This window comes from Passer montanus, unplaced genomic scaffold (genome assembly GCF_014805655.1).
Source record: "Passer montanus isolate IOZ18808 unplaced genomic scaffold, ASM1480565v1 scaffold146, whole genome shotgun sequence".
NCBI classification, from domain to species: Eukaryota; Metazoa; Chordata; class Aves; order Passeriformes; family Passeridae; genus Passer; species Passer montanus.
The window spans coordinates 725,161-744,606 of record NW_024361607.1 but is presented as its reverse complement, the minus strand read 5'-3'; the positions used below and the strand labels follow the sequence as shown (position 1 = coordinate 744,606).

General features: G+C 46.8%; 2 protein-coding genes across 2 annotated transcripts in view; one reads left to right on the top strand and one right to left on the bottom strand.

Moving 5' to 3' along the window:
* Positions 1–19,446, bottom strand: part of GSG1 (germ cell associated 1) — a 90,057-nt gene that overhangs the window by 36,077 nt on the left and 34,534 nt on the right. The gene's annotated exons all lie outside the window — the stretch shown is intronic.
* Positions 1,569–16,586, top strand: EMP1 (epithelial membrane protein 1). Its single transcript, XM_039700925.1, has 5 exons — positions 1,569–1,813; positions 13,070–13,187; positions 13,958–14,060; positions 14,164–14,304; positions 14,903–16,586. The coding sequence occupies exons 2-5, from the start codon at positions 13,110–13,112 to the stop codon at positions 15,064–15,066; spliced, it is 486 nt and encodes a 161-aa protein (XP_039556859.1). The 5' UTR covers positions 1,569–1,813; positions 13,070–13,109; the 3' UTR covers positions 15,067–16,586.

Sequence of the window (19,446 nt, the reverse complement as noted above, 5' to 3'; positions counted from 1 at the left end):
ACAAAACTAGTTTGCTCTCTCTGGACAAATAATGCCAGTCACAGCTCACTTCATACCCAGCCTCTTAAGGGGCTCCACCGTTATTGCCCCATTTGTCTTTTTGCTACAGGTGTTCTGTCTGCTGGCTGCCACTAAGCAGTTCTGTGATTGCAGGCAGCTGGTCCCTGACAGGTGGCCAGCAACATGGGAACAGGTCTGGGGCAGAGGATACTTCACCACAGCTGAACTCTGGTCAACAGAGTTTGCTTTGAGATCCTGCACCTCTAGTATTTTGTATGGAGCTGAGCATCCCTCACTGCAATAAACTCTGCCAGGGGAACAGAGCAGGGAAAATGGATGGTGCAGCTCAATGCAAATGCCAGCTTCTACTGCAGAGAAAGCAAATAAACTTTCCTTTCCCTGAATATTGTATTCATATATATCAAGAAGAACCTTCTAATTCACAGGTATTAAACACAGTTAGGCTTATTTTATCCTTGAGGAAAAAAGACTGTCTTTGCTTTCCATCAGTGGAAAAATTCCCACGGGATTGTCTTTGCCCAGCATATGTGTCATCTTTGCTGCTGTTTTATCCATAGCTCTTTTTCTAAGCAGGTTGCTATAGTCTAAAATTAGAACAGACTCATATCAATAACACCAGACAGAAGGAATAACCTGAAAACCAATAAGATCTTTTAATCTGTGTAGATTTCAAAGAGAACCCGCTTCGTTTTTCAAATAAAGGCAATCCAATGTCATCCTCATTAAATTTGAAAGGCCTTTGTCAGGTATTTTGTCTGTATCTGCCTATCTCTTGCTGGGCCTTGCAAAGGCAGGGTTGGTTCCTTGCCATAGCAGACTGCCAATTCTATCACAGTATGGATTGTATTTTAACACGGATGCTTTCTGACAAACTTCTTCCCCTTTCACCCACATCTCAACCACATCCCTATTCAATCTTGCCTGTAGCATCTACGAGACAACTCCACCAGCCAATTCTCAGCAAATGTAAAGGATCTATTTTTAGAAGTCTTTAAGATGGCAAGAAATGCTGACCTCAGAAAACTGTGAATAACAGCTCCTTATTTCTTCTTCCCTGCCTGCTCTCTCTGTGGAAGCAAACCACCACTATCTGGCCAAATCACTCCAGAGTCACCACCAGACCAGAGCTGCATTTTGAGCATCTCTACTCCTTGACATATTCCCAAAAATCTTGTCCATGCCAACCTCACAGGTCCAATTTGAATTCTCCCGTGCTGTCAGCCTCAGCGACTTCTCTCCATGCAGCATGGGGAGGGGATGTGGTGACTCACCCAGCCTCGGGATCCCCCCTGCCAACCCACTGTTTGTTTGAGTGATTTTATTGTTGAAGCCCTGTTGCCACATTTGTAACTACACATTTTTATTTTTTTTTTATGACAACCAGAAGTTCAGTTTTATAAACAGATGCTGTTGTGGGCCTCTCTTACTCAGCTGGATCAGCGTCAGCCTTTTTTCCAGGCTGCGGTCTCTGTGCTGCACACTGAGTCAGAGGCAGCCCTGCACAGATTTCTTTGAATCGCTGGTTTCCTCCCAGGGACTCTTGACACCCTGCCAACAAAACAGGGCGTAGCTCATTAATTTCATTTTTTTTCCTTCTCTTTAAAGGCAGTCTGATTCATAGTAACTCCTTTAAAACAGAGTGGAAAGACACCACCCTCCCACACCACCGGAGGAAACTTAAACCAGCAGCAGGTCACTCCCCTTCACTCCAGCTCTGCGCTCCGGGACATCGGCACTGCAGCCCAGCACGCTCCTTCTTCCACAGGTGCCAGCACCGGCCCCAGCCCACACGGTAAGAGCTGTTCTTGGAAATCCTCACCAACTTTTCTCCCTCGGGGGCTGCTCCCCTCTCCTAACAGCACCAGTCTGCCTTTCTCCCCTGCCCCTTCACTTCTCTTCATCTTGGCACTCAAGCTGGCTATGGCACGCACCTTAATTTTCATCTTTTGCTTCAAAATCCATCTGCGTTGCGGGGCAAAGGGGCACTGCGAGGCGCCCTGGTTGCAGCCTTGGAGTGCTGGCAGCAGCAATGTTATTTTCACCTCCAGGACACGTGCAGCCAGGGTGCAGGCACGGGTGCCCAGCCTGGGCCAGCTCACGCTCAGGGGCTGCTGTGTGCTTTTGGAGCAGCATTGTTGACAAATGTGGAAAAATGCCTGCTTGGAATTAGGGCTGCAGGCTCAGTTTTCCTGGCGCTCAAATACTTCTGCTTGTCTCTCTCCCCTCCATAATTAGTTTGCCAAGCTCCAATTTAAAACAATAGCAATCATTCCAAGTGAAGACTGAGAGGCCCCAGAGGTGCAGACTCTGGGGTACAATGGAGACAATCTCTCTTTTTCTAGGGGCTCTGGCTCCTGAGGCTGAAGCCAAGCCCCAGTTCTGAGCAGAGCCACGTGAAGGGTAGAAATTCGTGTTACACGTTTTTTGGCAGCACAGTGGGGAGCGCTGCGAGGCAAAGTGGGGGAGCGGTGGCATTGCTAGGAGCACCATGGTCTGCTGGTAGGGTGTGTCAAGGAGATAGAGACACTGATGGGAAGTGTAGGATTGCAGAGACTGGCATTCTCCCTCTTCACCTGCCTTCTACACAACCACCCCCTCTTTCTTTCCCTCCTCTTCTTCACCATTTCTCTTGTTTCGTCTGTATGCTGTGGTTTGCATCCTGCGGTCAAATCTGAACTATTTTTGAGGTCTGCGAAAGGGAGTGCAGCAAAGCCAGTTTGTTGGCACCACACTGGTTCCTGTTGCAGGAACTCAGCCCGCCCCTGCACAGTTTCAAGGGTTTCAAAGAGACTGAACTTTGAAAAGAACTTTCAAAAGAGACTTTCAGTGCAATACTGAAAGTATTTAGCCCAATACGTCGGTCAAATCTGAACTATTTTTGAGGTCTGCGAAAGGGAGTGCAGCAAAGCCAGTTTGTTGGCACCACACTGGTTCCTGTTGCAGGAACTCAGCCCGCCCCTGCACAGTTTCAAGGGTTTGAAAGAGACTGAACAGTATTTAGCCCAATACGGCCAGGAATGGGTGGGGCTCAGGCTGGGACTGTGGATAATTACTATATGAATGAACTAGAAGCTGAGCTGACAGTAACTTTTTGGGAAAAGGATGGATTTTGTGAATTTTTAAGTCCCCTCTGGCCCTGTTTCTTGTAGCTCAGTCATGCAGTGGTGCCTCCTTCCTAAGAAATAAGTGTTTGGAGTGGTGGGGAAACTGACTGAGGCAGCGAGGGTTTTCAGGGCATCAGAAACTGGAATGGGAAGAAAGCATTTTTGGAAGTTGTCATTTAATACGACTGACATTTAAATCATATTGATATTAAAAAAAAAATACTGTGGCCACAGAACAACTTTCACTCAGAAGCTTTAAATTCCTCAAGGCACCTCTGAGAGCAGATTTGCCCAGGAACTTCCCACTTGACATTTCTGGATGTAGTGGGATTCTTTTCTGAGCAAACACTCAAGGGAGGTGGGCATGAAGAGTGTGAAAACTTGGAGCCCATTAGCTACTCTTCCTATGATAACAGGGGTTAAAGCCAGCCGAATGCCTCCACCCAGTCCACCTGGGGACTGTGAGCACTGAGGGAGTGAGGGGGGCTTGAAAGCAGCTTATTTCTATTTGCTCCGGTGGGGATTAGCATAGGAAAAGGATCAAAACGGAGGTACTTCACTAACACTGAAGTTCCTGAAAGCACCCCTTGAAATGCAGCGTCCTGGTGGGAGGCCCTGCACACCCACCCACACTAAGGAATTCCTGTCAGTAGGCTCGTGTGGAAGCTCCCCCAGCTATGACTAACCACCCAAACATGTGACACGCGGTCTGAGCCATTATTCATCGCGGCTAGCCCTGTGAGAGAGCAGGGATCTCCACTGGGCACATGCCATCCCCGGGGATACCTCTGACAGCTAGGCAGTCGAGCCACACCCAAGGACACAGGAGTGACTGACGTGGGATCTTGAGGAGAAGCGCCAACTTTTGGAGTGGGTGCCTCAGCTGCAGGGCTGCTAGCGCTCCCCCAGTGAGACCCTGCTGAGGACAGAGCCCTGGGCTTGGAAAACCGGCCCTTCTGGCCCAGCCGGTGGTCTTTCAGTTCTGCAGTGTGGGTGCGGTGCAAGTGCACACAGGAATTACTGTTCGGTGGTCTGGGGTGGAGCAGAGGTTGTGTTTTGAAAGAGTTCTGGGAGATTTGCTGATAATAGCCAGCATGTTTTTGGTAAAAGAGCCACCTCAGGGCCTTGCTTATAATGAGATTGGGGAGATTTGCTGCAAGCACTAATCTTTCTCTCTAGTCGTCACCCTCCCAGCCGCAAGGCTCGCACATAGCACTCAGCCTGTGCCCACTTCTGTTTCCTCAGAAAAGCAAAAGCAGGAGGGAGCTTGCTTCCATAGCCCTGCCTGCTCCCATGGGCCTTCAGGGCCCCATAATCCCCAGCTGGCTGCTGGGACACCCCTCCCATGGCATGTGTCCCCTTGCTCAGCCCCCAGGTCACTTAGTGCTCCCTTCGCTGAGTGCTGCATGGATGGCAAAGGAGCAGACACCTGATGCTGGGCTGGAATTTGCCCTCAGATGCTGAAGTGCCATATAAGGCAGACATAGCATTACTAGACCCCTTTGATCTCAACAGGTTGCTGTGCCTGTCCCTCTCAATAGGAAAGTGACAGCACTGTCACCCAGCACAACATAAGGCAGGCTGCAAGGCATGGCACTCCAATTTTTTTTTCCTTTCTTCTGTTTTCCAACAAAAAATTAATGAGATAAAACTAAAAAAATTATATTTATTTACCCTTCCTTCAAGGCAGGGAGCTGCTCTTCTACTCCTCTAAAAGGGAGGGTGAGGAAGGGAATTTCCAATCTTCACATCTGAAGATGGAAAATATGGAAAAGACCGATACGTCATCAGTCTTTTCTGCTGAGGCAAAGCAGCATTCACAGAAAAGGAGGCTCTTCTCCATGGCCCTGCCAGGACTGATAACTAACTCACAGCCACGGTGCTGTAACAGTGGCAGTGAACAAACGTGCTGAAGCCCATCTCAATTATGCCTGTATTGATCCTCTGTCAGGTCCACACCCATCATCCCAGAGCATGACACAGAGTGAAGCAGCAGTTCCCCATGTAAACTGCCCAGAGGGAAATCTGGAGTGCCTCTTAAGCTGCTTTCTGCCATTACACTGCAGGGAGAGCAGCAAAGCAGCACATCTCGGGGCTGCCATCTGGAGTGTGATTTCTTCAAACCCTGCTGGGAGAGTTTTGGAAAGTACCTCTTTAGCTAGAACAGCTTGACAGTGAACAAAGGAAACTCTGGCCAAATTTGCAGCTTCATGCATCCTGCTCCTCCTGAACTGTTTTCAGGAGGGCAAGAGAGAATATGGAAGCTGCTCTCTTGGTTAGACCAAATATAGCCCATGCCTTGTCATAGAAGGGAGAGACAGGTTAGGACAACTCAGCACCAAAACCCACATTGCCCAAGGGAGTGACAAGTTTGCCAAGATCATAATTGAGATCTATCCCCTTTACCCTGTGAAAACAAGTCTGTAACAGAGGCATGGGGAGACACCCATGACAGGAGCCCAGGGACAGATCTGGGCTGGGTCATCGCCAGTCCTGCAGGAAATGCACTGAACTGTGAGCACTGGAGTGGCTGACACAGGTGAACAGTGACTCATGCTGAAGGCTTAGCTCTTGTGATGTGAGGCCACCTGGCAATATGTTTTTGTATTTGAGGAAATCCAGGGTGAGACCTTTGTTGTCCTTTTGCCCTCGCAGGGCAGAGTCTGCTGAAGAGGGGAGTTGTGAAAGCAACCACCACGACTGGGTCCATTGTCCACATTCTTCTCATTCCAGGGAGATATCTTCCCTGTATTGGCTCCAGCAAGCCTCTGGGAAGGATAGTGAGAGCCATGGGAGCAAGAGGGGAGAGTACAAAATGCTCAGAGCCTGGAGCAGGCTGGTCAGAGGACTGCTGAAGAGCAGCTCCAGCAATGTGGGCCACTGCTGAAAGAGAGCTGGGCACTTCCACTGGCTGTGACAGCTGAGGCAGCTGAGCCAGCCTGCCTGAGAGCTGCCTCCAGGGGCTGCCACTGGGCCAGTGTGCTGTGCCCTCAGCAGGGGAGCTCTTGATGTCTCCAAAGCCACATGTAACATGAACCAGCTTATATCTTCCTGATCACAGGTGTAAGGAGCTCTCTGAAAGCCAGATGGGGTGTTTTACACCATGACCACCTTTATCCCACCCTGCACAGAGCACTGCCCAGATCCAGGCTGCAGGAGTCCTCCTGTGTCTGCTTTATACACATGCTCCCCCCAGTCCTTCACCTGTGCACTTTGGTTGAAAGAAGGAGCTTTCACACAATTTTATATCTGAATCCTGCACAGTCTTTTCGTTGATAGCTTGCAGGAGCAAAGGCACCCTGAAAGCAAGCTGACCCAAAAGCTCAGACTCTTTAGATGCCCCAGTCACACTTTCCTCAGTGTTTCATAGGCTGTACTTACTTGCATGTTCAGAGGTTTTGCAGTTTTGAGAGACAGACACACTGTAAGATACAACTTCTTTTTTAGAGTTACCCTCCTTTGGAAAAGAAAAAAAAGAATATCTACACAAGACTGTCTGTGCAAATCATAGGACTGCAGTTTTAATCCAAGAATGCAGCCAAAAGCACAGCTGATGTGGGCTTCACAGTCCTTCAACCTCTGTCTAAGCGCTGTTGCAAAGAGGAAAGCAGGAAGTCCCACCAGAAGTGATCTGTGTACTTTTGCTCATACCACTCTGTAACCTGAGCTTTCCTGTCAGATAGTTTCTCCCACGTGGGCACTGCCAGTGTGGCACAGGTAGATGATCTGTGCACCCATAAAGAAGCTGTGCACACACATACACACACACAAACACACACACACGGAGTTGACAGGGCACCACAGATGCACACTCCCATTCATAGAGGGAGCCACACAGAGCTGCAGATGCACACCCTACACACAACACGTCAACACCCAGACTGTCAGTCCTCCCACAAATGTTCCTCGCGTATCTCAGAATCTTGCTGGAACTCCTGCCAGCAACTCAGGTCTCTAATTAACCCACCCAGGGACCACCCAGTGCTCTAAGGGGTGAGAGTGCTCTGCATCGCACCTCTGGAGGAGCAGAGGAACATTTCTGTGCCTCCACTAGCTCCGGGGTTCCCTTCCCCACCCCTCCCTCTTACTTGCTGCCCATCAGTCCCAGCCCTTCCTTGGCGTGCCTAGTGTGAGGAGTGACAGTGTTTTCCTCCAGCAGCGGCTGCTGGCTGCCTGCCAGGCCCCAGGCAGCTGTCTCTTCCCTTTCCCACTACCAAGCAGCATTGGAGTTTCAGTTGATGTTGTCACATGGCTGAGCACTCGAGGGTGGTTTTTTCTGGAGAAAATGCCAATTTCTCACTGTCTGCCCTAGGAATTCTGATATTTCCCCACTCTTACATGAATCATGAGCATGAGAGCTGGAAAACCCTTATGTGTCATCTTTTGTGACTCCCCTCTGCATCTCTCAGTAAGTGGAGGTTCATCACCAAGGGTGGATTCTTGAGGAATTTGTCAGATCCCAGAAGAAATTTTTCACATGCTGGTGTTTTCACATGCTGGTGTTTCACCACTCCCTTGGGAAGGCACTTCCACTGATCTCTTGGAGTCCATTCCACCAGGCAATGCTTCAGGAGAACCAGACAAAATCTTCCATTAACTTATTTTCAGCTGTAGCCCCTCAGGCTGGTCTACTCTTTCCTTTTGGTTGACATTAACCTGCTGGTTTTACAGCCTTGCTGTACCCCATGTGGTCATCACAGCCACTGCCCATATGTACGTGAAATCTCACTGCCATAAGCCAGAGGCTCAAAGGTCTCCGTGTCCCACGCACCCCTCCTGCCCAACCCTTCTCCCACACACATGAAATCTCTTTCCAGAGGCACCAGCCTACTCATCCACATGTCTATAAAAAGCATCTGACTTGTAAATTGAGTTAGACTGGTCTGTCAAAACCAGGCTGTCAACAGCAGTGCTGACATACAGTAGTTTGTAGAAGTCTGGAGTCAGCAAGGACTCTGGATTCATCAGGATCTGAAGCAAGAGACAGAGCAAAGGTGGAAGCAAAAGGATTCTTCCCTGTTGTTTAAAGTTGTCATGAGCTTTCTAGTAACAATGTGACGTGTCCAAAGTCATCATGCCACCGAAATATCAGAGAGATATTCACATCTTTGCATCCTGTGAAATGACTCTGGGCACAATGAGGACTGGTGCTCATAGCCCATACAAGGACAAGGTGTGCAGATGTAGCAGGTCTAAGATGCAGTGATGGTCTCAGATCAGTCAAAAGGCATGTGTACAAATTCTGCAAAAGGTTTTATCCCACACTGAGGTTTCTCTTACTGGTAGTAACATGGCAGCATTGCTATTTGTGGGTTGGCTTTGCACTGAGGAATGCACTGGTAACGGAGGTGGAAGCTTGTGGTTGTCTCAAACAATACCAGACAGTTTTTACTTTCTGTCCATTACACTCCAGTTTTCTCCTTTGTTTTGAAGTGCCCTGGGCCCCGATTTGAACCACCAGTATTCCTGCTGTGACTCTGTGCCCCTCAGACACTGGCCAAGTTCACCTGCTTTCTCTAAATATTGGACCTTCTATTGTCCCCATCAGAGACTGGGAGAGTCAGACCACTGGTCTGACTTACTACCGCCTTCCTTATATTCTGTAGTGGCAGCTGGGAAAGGCAGAATTTCATTTGTGTTAATTGTTTTCAATCTATGGAGATTTTTGTTCACATTCTAACCAAATGTATTTGTTTTTTCTCCAAAAAGCTATCTTTCCATTGTTGAGAAATCTAGTGTATCAAACTAAAGGGTCTTCAGCTGAAAAACTCACTTTGAAAGAAGTCAGAGGTCACCAATGTGCACAGGCAGTGGATTTAGATATCTTCTGCTCCCTGGACACTCTAAGGAGCTACAAGATATTGGCTGTCCCAGCCAGCATCTCTCACAGTGCACCTCACCAGCCCAGCCTGGGAGAGGCAGTCCCAAGAGGGACCTCAGTTCAGAGAGGAAGATGGAAGTGGGAGTCAGATGAACTGCATCCATTAAGGAATACTTGAGATCTGAAATATTTCAAATTTAGTTGAGAGTGCCCTGATTTTTCACCTGAAACAACCCCATTGTTCCTGCAGAAACATTCTGTACACTTACCCTCTACTCCTTTCGCTGCAATGCACTTTCTGCCAGAAGCAAAGGACTTCTGCCTAATCTGGCTTACCCTCTTGAATAACTCACTCCCTATATTTGAGGAACTATACCATTGTCCTTTATCATATCTCCAAGTGGCACTACACATTCCAGGGGCAAGGACTCACTTCTCTCTATTGCCCTCAGACAGAAGGATCCAAAACACTTAAGTTGACAGAGGGGTGATACAGGTAGCAACAATCTGCCTGCATGAGAATACTTTGTCTTGGTTTTAGGCAATAGATAGTACCAGCCTGCTTGAACTTGAACTGGGGTGCAACATGTGTTGTTCCCCAGCATATGTACTCCTGCACGGTCAGAGAAATAGTCTCTACACAGCTAAGAGTCTGTCATGCTTATCTGCAGGTTTGTTGTACTGAAGGCTTCTATGGTGATTCTTATTCATGCTTACTGTTGGTGTGGCTTGTTATTTCTCTTCATCCATCACCCCATGAAAAGGAAAGTGAGTCCACTTTTATCAGTACAGGATCTTCTCTTGACTCATGCAGGCTGTTCAGCACATGCATGACCTTCACTTCCCCATCAGCCCGCCCTACCTCAGTAATCCTTCTACTGTTATGTCTCATTACTTTTTCCTTGGCTTAACTGGGGTCTCTCCTCTGAAGGATTCCTGGGGAAGAATCACAAATTTTTTGCTTGACTGGTTCTTGAGAAGCAGTCCTAAAACTGACAGTGTCCTGAGCACTTAGTCTTTCAGGGTTAAATTATTGTGGGGTTTGAGAGCGTTGGGGTGAGTCAGTGGAAAAAGCTGGCAGCTGTAGGAAGGCTAAGACTGACTCATAGCCCAAGAAGAGCCTGAGGAGCTCCAAATGCAGCTGCAGTTTAGGTAGGGGAATGGAAGAAAAGGCATTTGCATGCAATTTTGTCCTATTGCTCCAGCAATGTGACCCCACCCTGTAGTGGAGAAAGATGTCTCACACTTAACAGATGGAAACGGTATCCTGTCAGTCCCTGATGCTCTGCCAGTTTCTCTGTCTAATGGGAGGAAATGTCCACGCCATAGCATCAGAGACAGAAGTGAATCTATTTCAGTGCCATTCCTTCACCCACGGCTCCTCTGGGATTGTTCTCTCGTGTTTTATTTAACAGGCAGAAAGGGATGAAGAAAGGGGAAAGCAAATGAATACAGAGGGAGGCTTGTGCTTTAACTCACAAAGAATCAAAACTAAGCTGTGAGCACATATCCCCTGGGGGAGTTTGCATTTGATAGCGTGTGTATTCAGGGAGAGGTGCTGACGTTCTCAGGAAGTAGGTGCACTGAAAGCACCTGAACTAACACTGCTCTCCTGCAGTGCTAAAATAGGCAGAGGAAAAAAAAAAGCAAAGGGAATAAAGGATTTCATTTTTTTCTTAGAGTATTGGTCAAAGTGCTGGGTGTGAGGTCATGATTTTGGGCTTTTTTTTTACATTGTAAAGTAACATTTATCCCTCATTTTCATTTCTGAATGCAAGCAAAAGATGCATTTAAAAGGACTGTTCTAGTCCTTAGGATGTCATGAAACTAGGTTTTTAGTCTTTCAAGTAGAAAGCTTTGTTTGAAGGTCCTAAAAAATAATAAGGGGGAAAAAAAGCTCTGAATGAGATTTTAAAGAGGCCATGGAAAAATACATCCATCTAAGAAAGAAGAAAGTTTAGCCACGGTTTAGTAAAGGCAAATTTCAGAGCCGGCAAATTTGTCCGTTTGGTTTATGCTTGCCAGCACCCTATAGTGTCAAGAGCATTTGCTAAAGTTTGTGTAAGAACCAAGGTAACAAAAAAAAATTAAAAAAAAAGAAAAAAGAGAAGTAGTCAAAGGGACAGGAAGATTTAACTCAGCAGTTTGTTGCAGATATGTCACTTAGTCATGGCAACAGCAATAGTTTCTCAGTTTGAGTTGCAGTGGTGATATCTGTATCAGTTGCCATCCAGCATTTTGAAACCTTTGTTCCTTTTACAATGGAAAGAAGGGGTTTAACTCTTATGTTAAGTATGTTCACATTGTAGCCTGCATATACTGTTGAGAACCTGAATTTTAGCAGTGCTGAAATCATGTCTGTCACTACAGTGAGAGGAAAAGTCCTAAGAAGGCTGTGCTTTCCCCAAGATCATCACTAAGGGAGGCACTGTGACAAGAGAGGTGGTAGTGACCAGGCCATCCAGTCAAATCAAGCTCTAGAGCATGAGTTTGCTAAGACCCCCCAAAGCAGACAAGCAAGCCTGGCCCACGTTCAGCAAGTCAGGGCTTAACATCTCCATAGAGTTCTCCAGGTGAAGGAAGCCTTACAGTAGACGTGATTTGCTGAGGAGATGAGACTAGTCACCAAACCTAATCTGTCTTACTAAAGAGTAGCTTTGTTTAGGTGGGAGCAATGACTGAACAGAACTGGTTCTTTGAGATCCTAAACTCAAGGAATTCTTCCTGGTCACCAGCTAATGCTGAACTGGTCAAAGTGCCCCTGATGGAGAAGCCTGCCTACCCACTGTGGCTTGGGAAACTGTATACAAAGCAGTGCCAGGAACAGCTGCAGCATTTTACAGGAATACACTCCCACTCTTGGCCACAGTGAGAGGAAAGACAGTAGTGGAGTAGGTGGAGTCATCAAGTAAAAGACATATGAATGGGACTTTACAAAGCCTTTTGTCACAGTTTGTGTGAAAAACATCATAAAGTATAAGTGTGTTGTTTCATGACAGTGTTACCACGCCCTGTACAAATGGTGACAGCATCAGACCCTACCTGAGTCACCTGGACCAAAATAACTTGACAGCTAACATTAATCACATGCTTGATACTGCTCTTCAGTACCAGCACTTCTGAGGGAAAGAGCCTGTCAAACTTTCTAGGGAGTTTACTGGCCCCAGAGTGGACTCAGTGAATGCTTCTGCCTGAAATATACTCACTTGATTTGTGTGAATTGTCTGTGCTCATTCTCACAGCTTAAATTTGTTCCTTGTATTTCACATTTTCAGGTGAGAAGCCATCAATCTTGACAAACTCTGTCATGCACTCTGTAAAGCACATTCCCCTCTCTTTTTCCAATCACATGCTCATCAATGACAGGAAATCTTAAAAAAAAGTAAAAGTTTGCAGAGGCAAAAATACCCAAAACCAACCAAAGAGGAATTTGCATTACAGGAGATCTTATTGCATTAATAAAGTGACCTGCATGCCTCAAAATTTAAAAGGGAAACAGGCAGTTTTCATTGCAAACCTGGGCATCTTCCCCAGCTCCAGAAAATCTTGTGGCATTTCTGTTCTGGTTATTCTCCTCTTCACTTAAAGGAGTGGTCTATGGAGTAGTGGCTACCCCTCTGACTCACTCTCCACAACTACTCAACAGCTGAGACACCAAGGAGCCCACAGTCCCCCATTCCATACCTCCTGTCCGTGACCCACACCAGTTAGAAGAGGCTGAGACACCAGAGGAAGAGAAAAATCTTTCCTGACCTCTGTGAATCCCATGGGCAAAAACTCCTCTTCCTAGAATGTATGCCTGGAGTATGGCATTTTTACTTTACATTAACACACATCAATTTAAGAAAACTGTGTATATATTCAGGCTATTTTTAAAATGATCCTAAGTTATGTACCCATGCTCTACATCTCCTTCCATATTGGTTTTTTAATCTTCAGGCTCTATTTAACCTCTTGAGCAGATTTTGACAAAGTTTTTACTGGCTTTTTTTTGGTGATTCTACATTTACAGAGTGAACCTAAGATCAGCCTGGGTTTTTGCATGTAAACAAATGTATGGTAATGCTGTTCTTTGACTCAGTCCTTCCCTTCACATCCTCCCTCTGTTCTTGTTCTCCCTCAGAGCTCTCCGTGTCGGTGACACCACCTAGAAGAGACCCAAGATGTTGGTGCTACTGGCTGGTATCTTTGTGGTTCACATCGCCACTGTCATCATGCTCTTCGTCTCCACCATTGCCAACGTGAGTAGACTGCCCTGGACGAGACATGGCTGTCACCTCCCGCAGAGCAGCGGGCCTGAGATACGGCTGGCAGGCAGACCAGGGGGTGGGTGCTCCCGTGAGGGTGAGGGTGAGGAACATCTACTCACGGTCATGTGGAGGGAGGAAGCAGTGATGGCTGGCTCAGGAAGCAGGAAGGCGGCCGGGGTAGCACAGCAGGCACAGGTACTGTCTGTCAGCTCCCCGGACCCTGAGCCAGCAGCACCTCAACACCCTTCATGGGCTGGGGAAGTCAGCAGTGCCAGCTCTGGCACGGCATTGTTCCCCCCAGCCGGGGCCAGCCTGTTCCCACCAGGGTTTGTTCCAGGCCAAGGGAGCTCTGGGCCGAGGGGAACCCCACTGTTCCCACTAGGGCTCGTTCCAGGCCAAGGGAGCTCTGGGCCGAGGGGGACCCCTGGTGGCTCTGTCAGGGTCCCCGCGCCCCCTGCCCACCGTCAGAGTGGATTTTGGGGTTCCCTCACACCCGCCTGGCCAGCCGTGACCCCCACCACCTCGCACAGGAGGAGGGTCAGGGTGAGCTGGGAGATTTCTCCATGATGATTGGAACAGACCTCACGGTGTTTTGCCCAGACCAAGCGTCTCCAGGCACTGGAAGCCAGTGCCATGTCCCTCCTGCCCAGTGCTGGCATTTCCGGGCAGTTGGGCTACTCATGCTCACCTTACGGTTTAGTCTGACAGAAGAGCAAAGAAGCTTTGCTGCTCCAAGACACAACTATTCTATCCTGTTTCAGGTTTGGATGGTGGGTTCTTCCAATTTTGGAAAGATCTCAACAGGACTCTGGCTTCTGTGCAACAAGACCTGCACTCAGCTGCCAGTCAGCAGTGGAGATGAGGGTAAGTTACAGCGCATTTTCGTCGTGGTGAATCACAGGACGTTGATGACCACTGCCAAGACTGAGTCCTGACCTTCTCCAATCTATTCTCTGTGTTTTGACAGCTTCCCTCAAAGCCGTGCAAGCCTTTATGATCCTCTCGATCATTTTCTCCCTTGTGGCGCTCATCCTGTTCATTATCCAGCTGTTCACCCTGGAAAAAGGCAAACGTTTCTACATGACCGGAGCCGTCATGCTGGTTTGCTGTGAGTATGCACCTGCACACCGTGCCTTGGCTCCCTGGGCGTCCCACTGCCTCTGTGAACACAAGTAGCCACATATGGTCACCAGGGGAGGTTGTCAGCCAGCTAAATGTTTCCAGTGGCCCAATTTTTGTTACGAAACAAAGCACAGGGGAATCGAAAAGTGTTAGGTTGGGATTTGTTTGGCTGTATACAATGAAAGTATTTCCAGATTTTCATTAGGAAATCCCTGTGGGTTTTGCAAAATACGTTTGAAAGACAACAAAAAGGATTCAAGTGTTTTGGGGGAGCAGGGAACTAAACAGTTAGCTACTGCACATGGGATTCAACACGTAGCACAAAACTGTCGTCAGATCTTATTACTGATTTTCTCCTAACAAAGGTTTATTCCTCGTGGCACCCACTAACCAAGCCCCAAGTGTCTTATGTCATCACAGCTGCAAAAGAAATCCTCCACAAATAAGCCTAATGGGCAGCAGCTCCTCTCAGATGGCACAAGACATGCACTACAATCTCAGGGGACAGCAGTACCTCAGAAGGCTTGCGGCAATGCTGGTTTCTGTGCGTTTTCCAACTCTCTTTTCCCTCTTCCTTCCCACAGGGATGTGCATTCTGATTGCAGTCTCCATTTACACAGCTCGCTTCACAGGCGCAGTGGCGTACTCCACAAATCCTCACCATGGCTACTGCTTCATATTGGCCTGGATCTGCTTTTGCTTCAGTTTCATCATCGGCATCCTCTACCTTGTTCTCAGAAAAAAATAAGGCTGTTGGGCATCCAGGGGAGAGGGTTGGCTACTGGGAGTGGGGAAGAATTACTCTGCTGAGAGAACTGTTGGGCCAATAGACAAAAACAGCCACCATCATCACCATTGCCACTGCAGAAAAATCACTAACAAAGCTAGAATCCTCAGAAACTTCTTCACCAAAGAGTAGGAGAAGCAATTCCTACTGATCTAGCACTTCTGGGGCTGGAAATCTGCATGTGACCCAGACAGTTCTTCTCCTTTTCTGCAAAGTTGTGCCATACCTTCACAAAGCTTCAAGCTCAGCAGTGATGATTAAAGGGCACCACAAAAACAAGGGCTATATATTTTTCTCTTCCTAGAGCCCTTCTCACTTACATTTGAGTGTGCCTTGTGGGTTGGGCAGTGAGGATTATGACCCCTTTATTTGTCCATTGATACAAATGGGATGGGCCTTTTGTTACATTTTTTAATATATATAAATAAATATATATATGTGCACATAAGTAAACGTTAAAGACATTAAATTGAGAAAAAATAGAAATTGGATTAATTTTTAATTGAAATATCTACAAAAGCGAGGCAGCAAATTTTTTTGCTGTTCTGTTTTCTATTTGATATTCCCATGATTGAATAAGATACAGGTAGGAATGGAAAATATACAGGCATGCATGATGGAGAGAGAGAGAGAGAGAGAGAGAATAGGGGTAAAAATATACAGAGGTTCTTAATTACAGAGGGTGCAGTTCCTCAGTGGTACACATGCAGGGAGGGAACCATCTGGATGTGTGTCTACACTAAAATAATCTTCTGTTCAACTCCAGAACATGGTAACAGCACTGCTACATCACAGAGCCTTACTGAGACCAGTCCTTCACCAGTAGGACTTTTCCTACATCATCACCTGGTATACTATATTAATTGAGTGCCCCACCTTGTGACAAAGCTCATCTCAAAAGCAGATAATGGTTAGCAGAAGAAAGTTATAACCTAATGAAAGATTAGGAAAGAGGAAGTAGGGCTTGTGAGTCTTGCTCCTTGCTGCACAACATTAGGCCAGCCACTCAGCTTGGTGCTTTTCACCTGCCAACTCCTTCCATAAAACTAGCTACCTCCCAGGGTTGCTGAGAGATTGAGTCCACTCTGTAACACTAGGTCCCCATGTGAAAGGCTGGCATAGGAAAGTTAGGCACTGGTACTGCTGCAACCCACAAATTTCTGTTAGTTTGAAGAATCTCAGTCACAAGAGGCATTTGCAAGAGATGAGGTCAAAATTTCCTGTGATTCCATTCACAGCTAAAAAGTAGAGAGTACAAAAACCATGTTAATACAGATTGTGCATGGATGCTATTTACCTCTCTCTCTCTTTCTGTTACATTTTCTTCTTATGTAGACTTTATCAATTTGGTGGATATATTCTAGTACTGTATGTTGGTGTTTCATTAACAAAGGTTATTTCATATATAGTCATTGTAAATATTTTGAAATGCATATTTTTAACTTTGTGGGTCTAAAAATAAAATCTGATTCTCTTTCTAATATGAGTTTTGCTCTGTTTTGTTTAGGTTTTTTTCCATTAGTATTTCAGATATTTGTTAGCAGAAGTATTTGCAGTTCTTACTGAATCATAGTCCACCCCTTTAAGACAATGTAGAACTACCACGTTCTCTTACATACCAGTAGATGAGATTTCGTGTTCTGGAGGGAAGGAGGAAGCATAACAACTCTCAGAGCTCCTGTTTCAGGCTGCCTGCAAGCTCAGGCAGACAGTGTGAGCAGTGGTATCACTCAGTCTTAGTGCCAGGCTTTGCCTCACACCCAGGAAAGCTGGAATCATACTTTCTCACTCTGGCAGAGTCTCACCTGTCCTGAAGCAAAATCACCAAGGTGTTTGCCTGGGTCTCATGAGTTGGTGTAGCTGTTACCTCTCTAGTGTTGTCTGGCCAAATGCCTCTGCAGTTCTAGAGCTTGAGCAAAGAGTCCAAAGCCCAGGACACTGGCAGATCTCAGAAAATTTGGGGCACAATTCTGTGAGCTGTAAGAATCAAGCTGGGCAGGAAATTTTTCTTTATCCATTAATCTACTGCAGGGAGAGCTAAGACATGCTAATTGAGGGTAGAACAGTGACATGAATCTTCAGGAGCTGAAGTTTTACCAGAGGGGGACCTCTTACAGCAGGGTGTGGGAAGGGCTCACAGTGTATCATGGGTGGACACTTGTCTTGGTCTCAGGAGGTTCCAGGAGTCACAGATTATAGAATATGATGAGTTGTAAGGAAGCAATCAGGATCTTCTAGTCCAACTCCTGGCCCTGCACAGGCCTTTCCACGAGTCACACCATGTGCCTGAGAGCATTGTCCAAATGCTTCTTGAACTCTGCCAGGCTTGGTGTTGTGAGCACTGCTTAGTCCTGTGGCCACTGAGTCCTGCTGTTCCTCATGCTCCTGGCACTCCTGGAAGTGCAGGGTAACCAAAGACCATCTGGCCACTGTGGACAAGCTAACACTGACAGGTGAGACATCAGCCACCCCCTGAGGGGGAAGTTAGCCAGTGCAGAAGCCTTGCAGGGGCACACCCACTGCTAGGCTGGTATCTGTGTCCTGATCCTGGCATGGTGCAGATGTGACAATGATACCTCACAGGATGACAAAGCAATGCCAGCCTTGTTGGCATGACCAGGTCACAGGAAAGGGTTTCAGTTTTTGAACAATGGTCTCCAACAGCATTTCTGTCACCACAAACTGTTGTCACTGATAGCTTAGAAAGGATATGAAGGCTACTGGACACTCTGGACAACTTGGTTTGCCTGAAAAAATCACTTAGGCTACTAAAGGATCAGTACTTACCCTACCAGGTGGAAAAAGTCAAAGTCCCCTGGCATCTGACAAACCTAGTTACCTGGTCCCTGAAGCATAATTCATTCCAAATGAGACAGTCTTTGCTCCACACCGAGTAGCTCCCCCCACCATCTTCTGAATCCTGTTACATTAGGGACACACAGGCATGAACTTACATTTGGCACCACCAAGACAGAACACATCAAACAGAAAAGCAGATGCCAACAAATATGGATCACTTACAAAACATAAGGAAGCAGAAAAGGATAGAAGAAAATAGCACTACTGGTTGTGTGATATGACAGATGTTTGCTCAAAAGTCATCTTCAACACAGCCTGAAGTGACACTGACCCAGTGCCACATGGACTATGAGATACAAAGTCATGTCACTCCTGCAAGAGCCATTATAGGGATTTCAGGGACCAAGCTTCACAAGCTGACTCCAGCACTGCACAGCACAGTCCTTGGACTTGGAAGAGATACCTTTGAAAGAGGAGAAATTCCTGTGCCTGAGGTTCAACAGCAGAACAAAAGGATATTCCCTTCCCTGGTTCTTTTCTGCAGGTCACTGCAAGGAGAAAGGTGTCTGACACAAACACCTGACTAATTCAGGGCATTTGACTACAGTAAATCAGCTGCAGAAAGCACTAAGAATGAGGGACAGCAGAGAGGGCAAGAGCTTTTTGAACAAGAGACATTCTTGCTCTGATCAGAAAGTCACACTATGTAGGCTGGGAAGAAGTAGTCCAATAACTGGTCACATTAAGGGGTTTGAAATTATCTCTACTTATTCATGGGGGAGTTGCAAAGCTGCTGCAGACACCTAGGGGAGAGCCCTGCTCTGCAAATAGCATAAACCCAAACCAGCCAAGCAAAGTAAGTGACTCCTGGCCTGATCAAAGGGTGATGACAGCACTGTGAACACAAAGGCAGCAGCACCTGCTGCATTTACACAATGTGGCTGACTGCCAGCACACCCAAAGCAGAAGAATGGCTTGATTCCCTTGCAGCAAAGACAAGAGAGAAAAACCAAACCACCACCACCAATAACAAAATACAAAAAAACCCAAACCAAACAAAACTAAATAAAAACCAAGTGTGCAAAGAATGAGGAGCTCATGGGAGGTACCAAAGATGACACCAGGAGTGATGTAAAAAACTACAGGCTGCTTCCATCACTAGAATAATGCTTCACTGCTGGTATCCTGGGTGCAACTAGACCAGGAATCTTTTAACAGAGGAAAGTAAGGTGAAATCAGTGTGACATATTATCCCACTCAAAATATATCCAGTCCAGGGGGCAGACTAGAAGTGAATTCTGTGGTTGCACTAGCTGTAATTAGAAGGCTGCCTAAACTTGTGATTATTTATATTTGCAGCTCTGCCTGCTCAGATAATAAGAACAGCCAGGGTACCAGTTGATTGTTGGAAGAACTGGGGAGGAATATTAATCGCAGACCCTCTGTTCCCACATTGCACAGTTGGTGAGGTGCATCACTGCAGGCAGCTCAGCTCTCCCAGCATTGTCAGCACCACAGTATTGAATTAGATACACTATGATC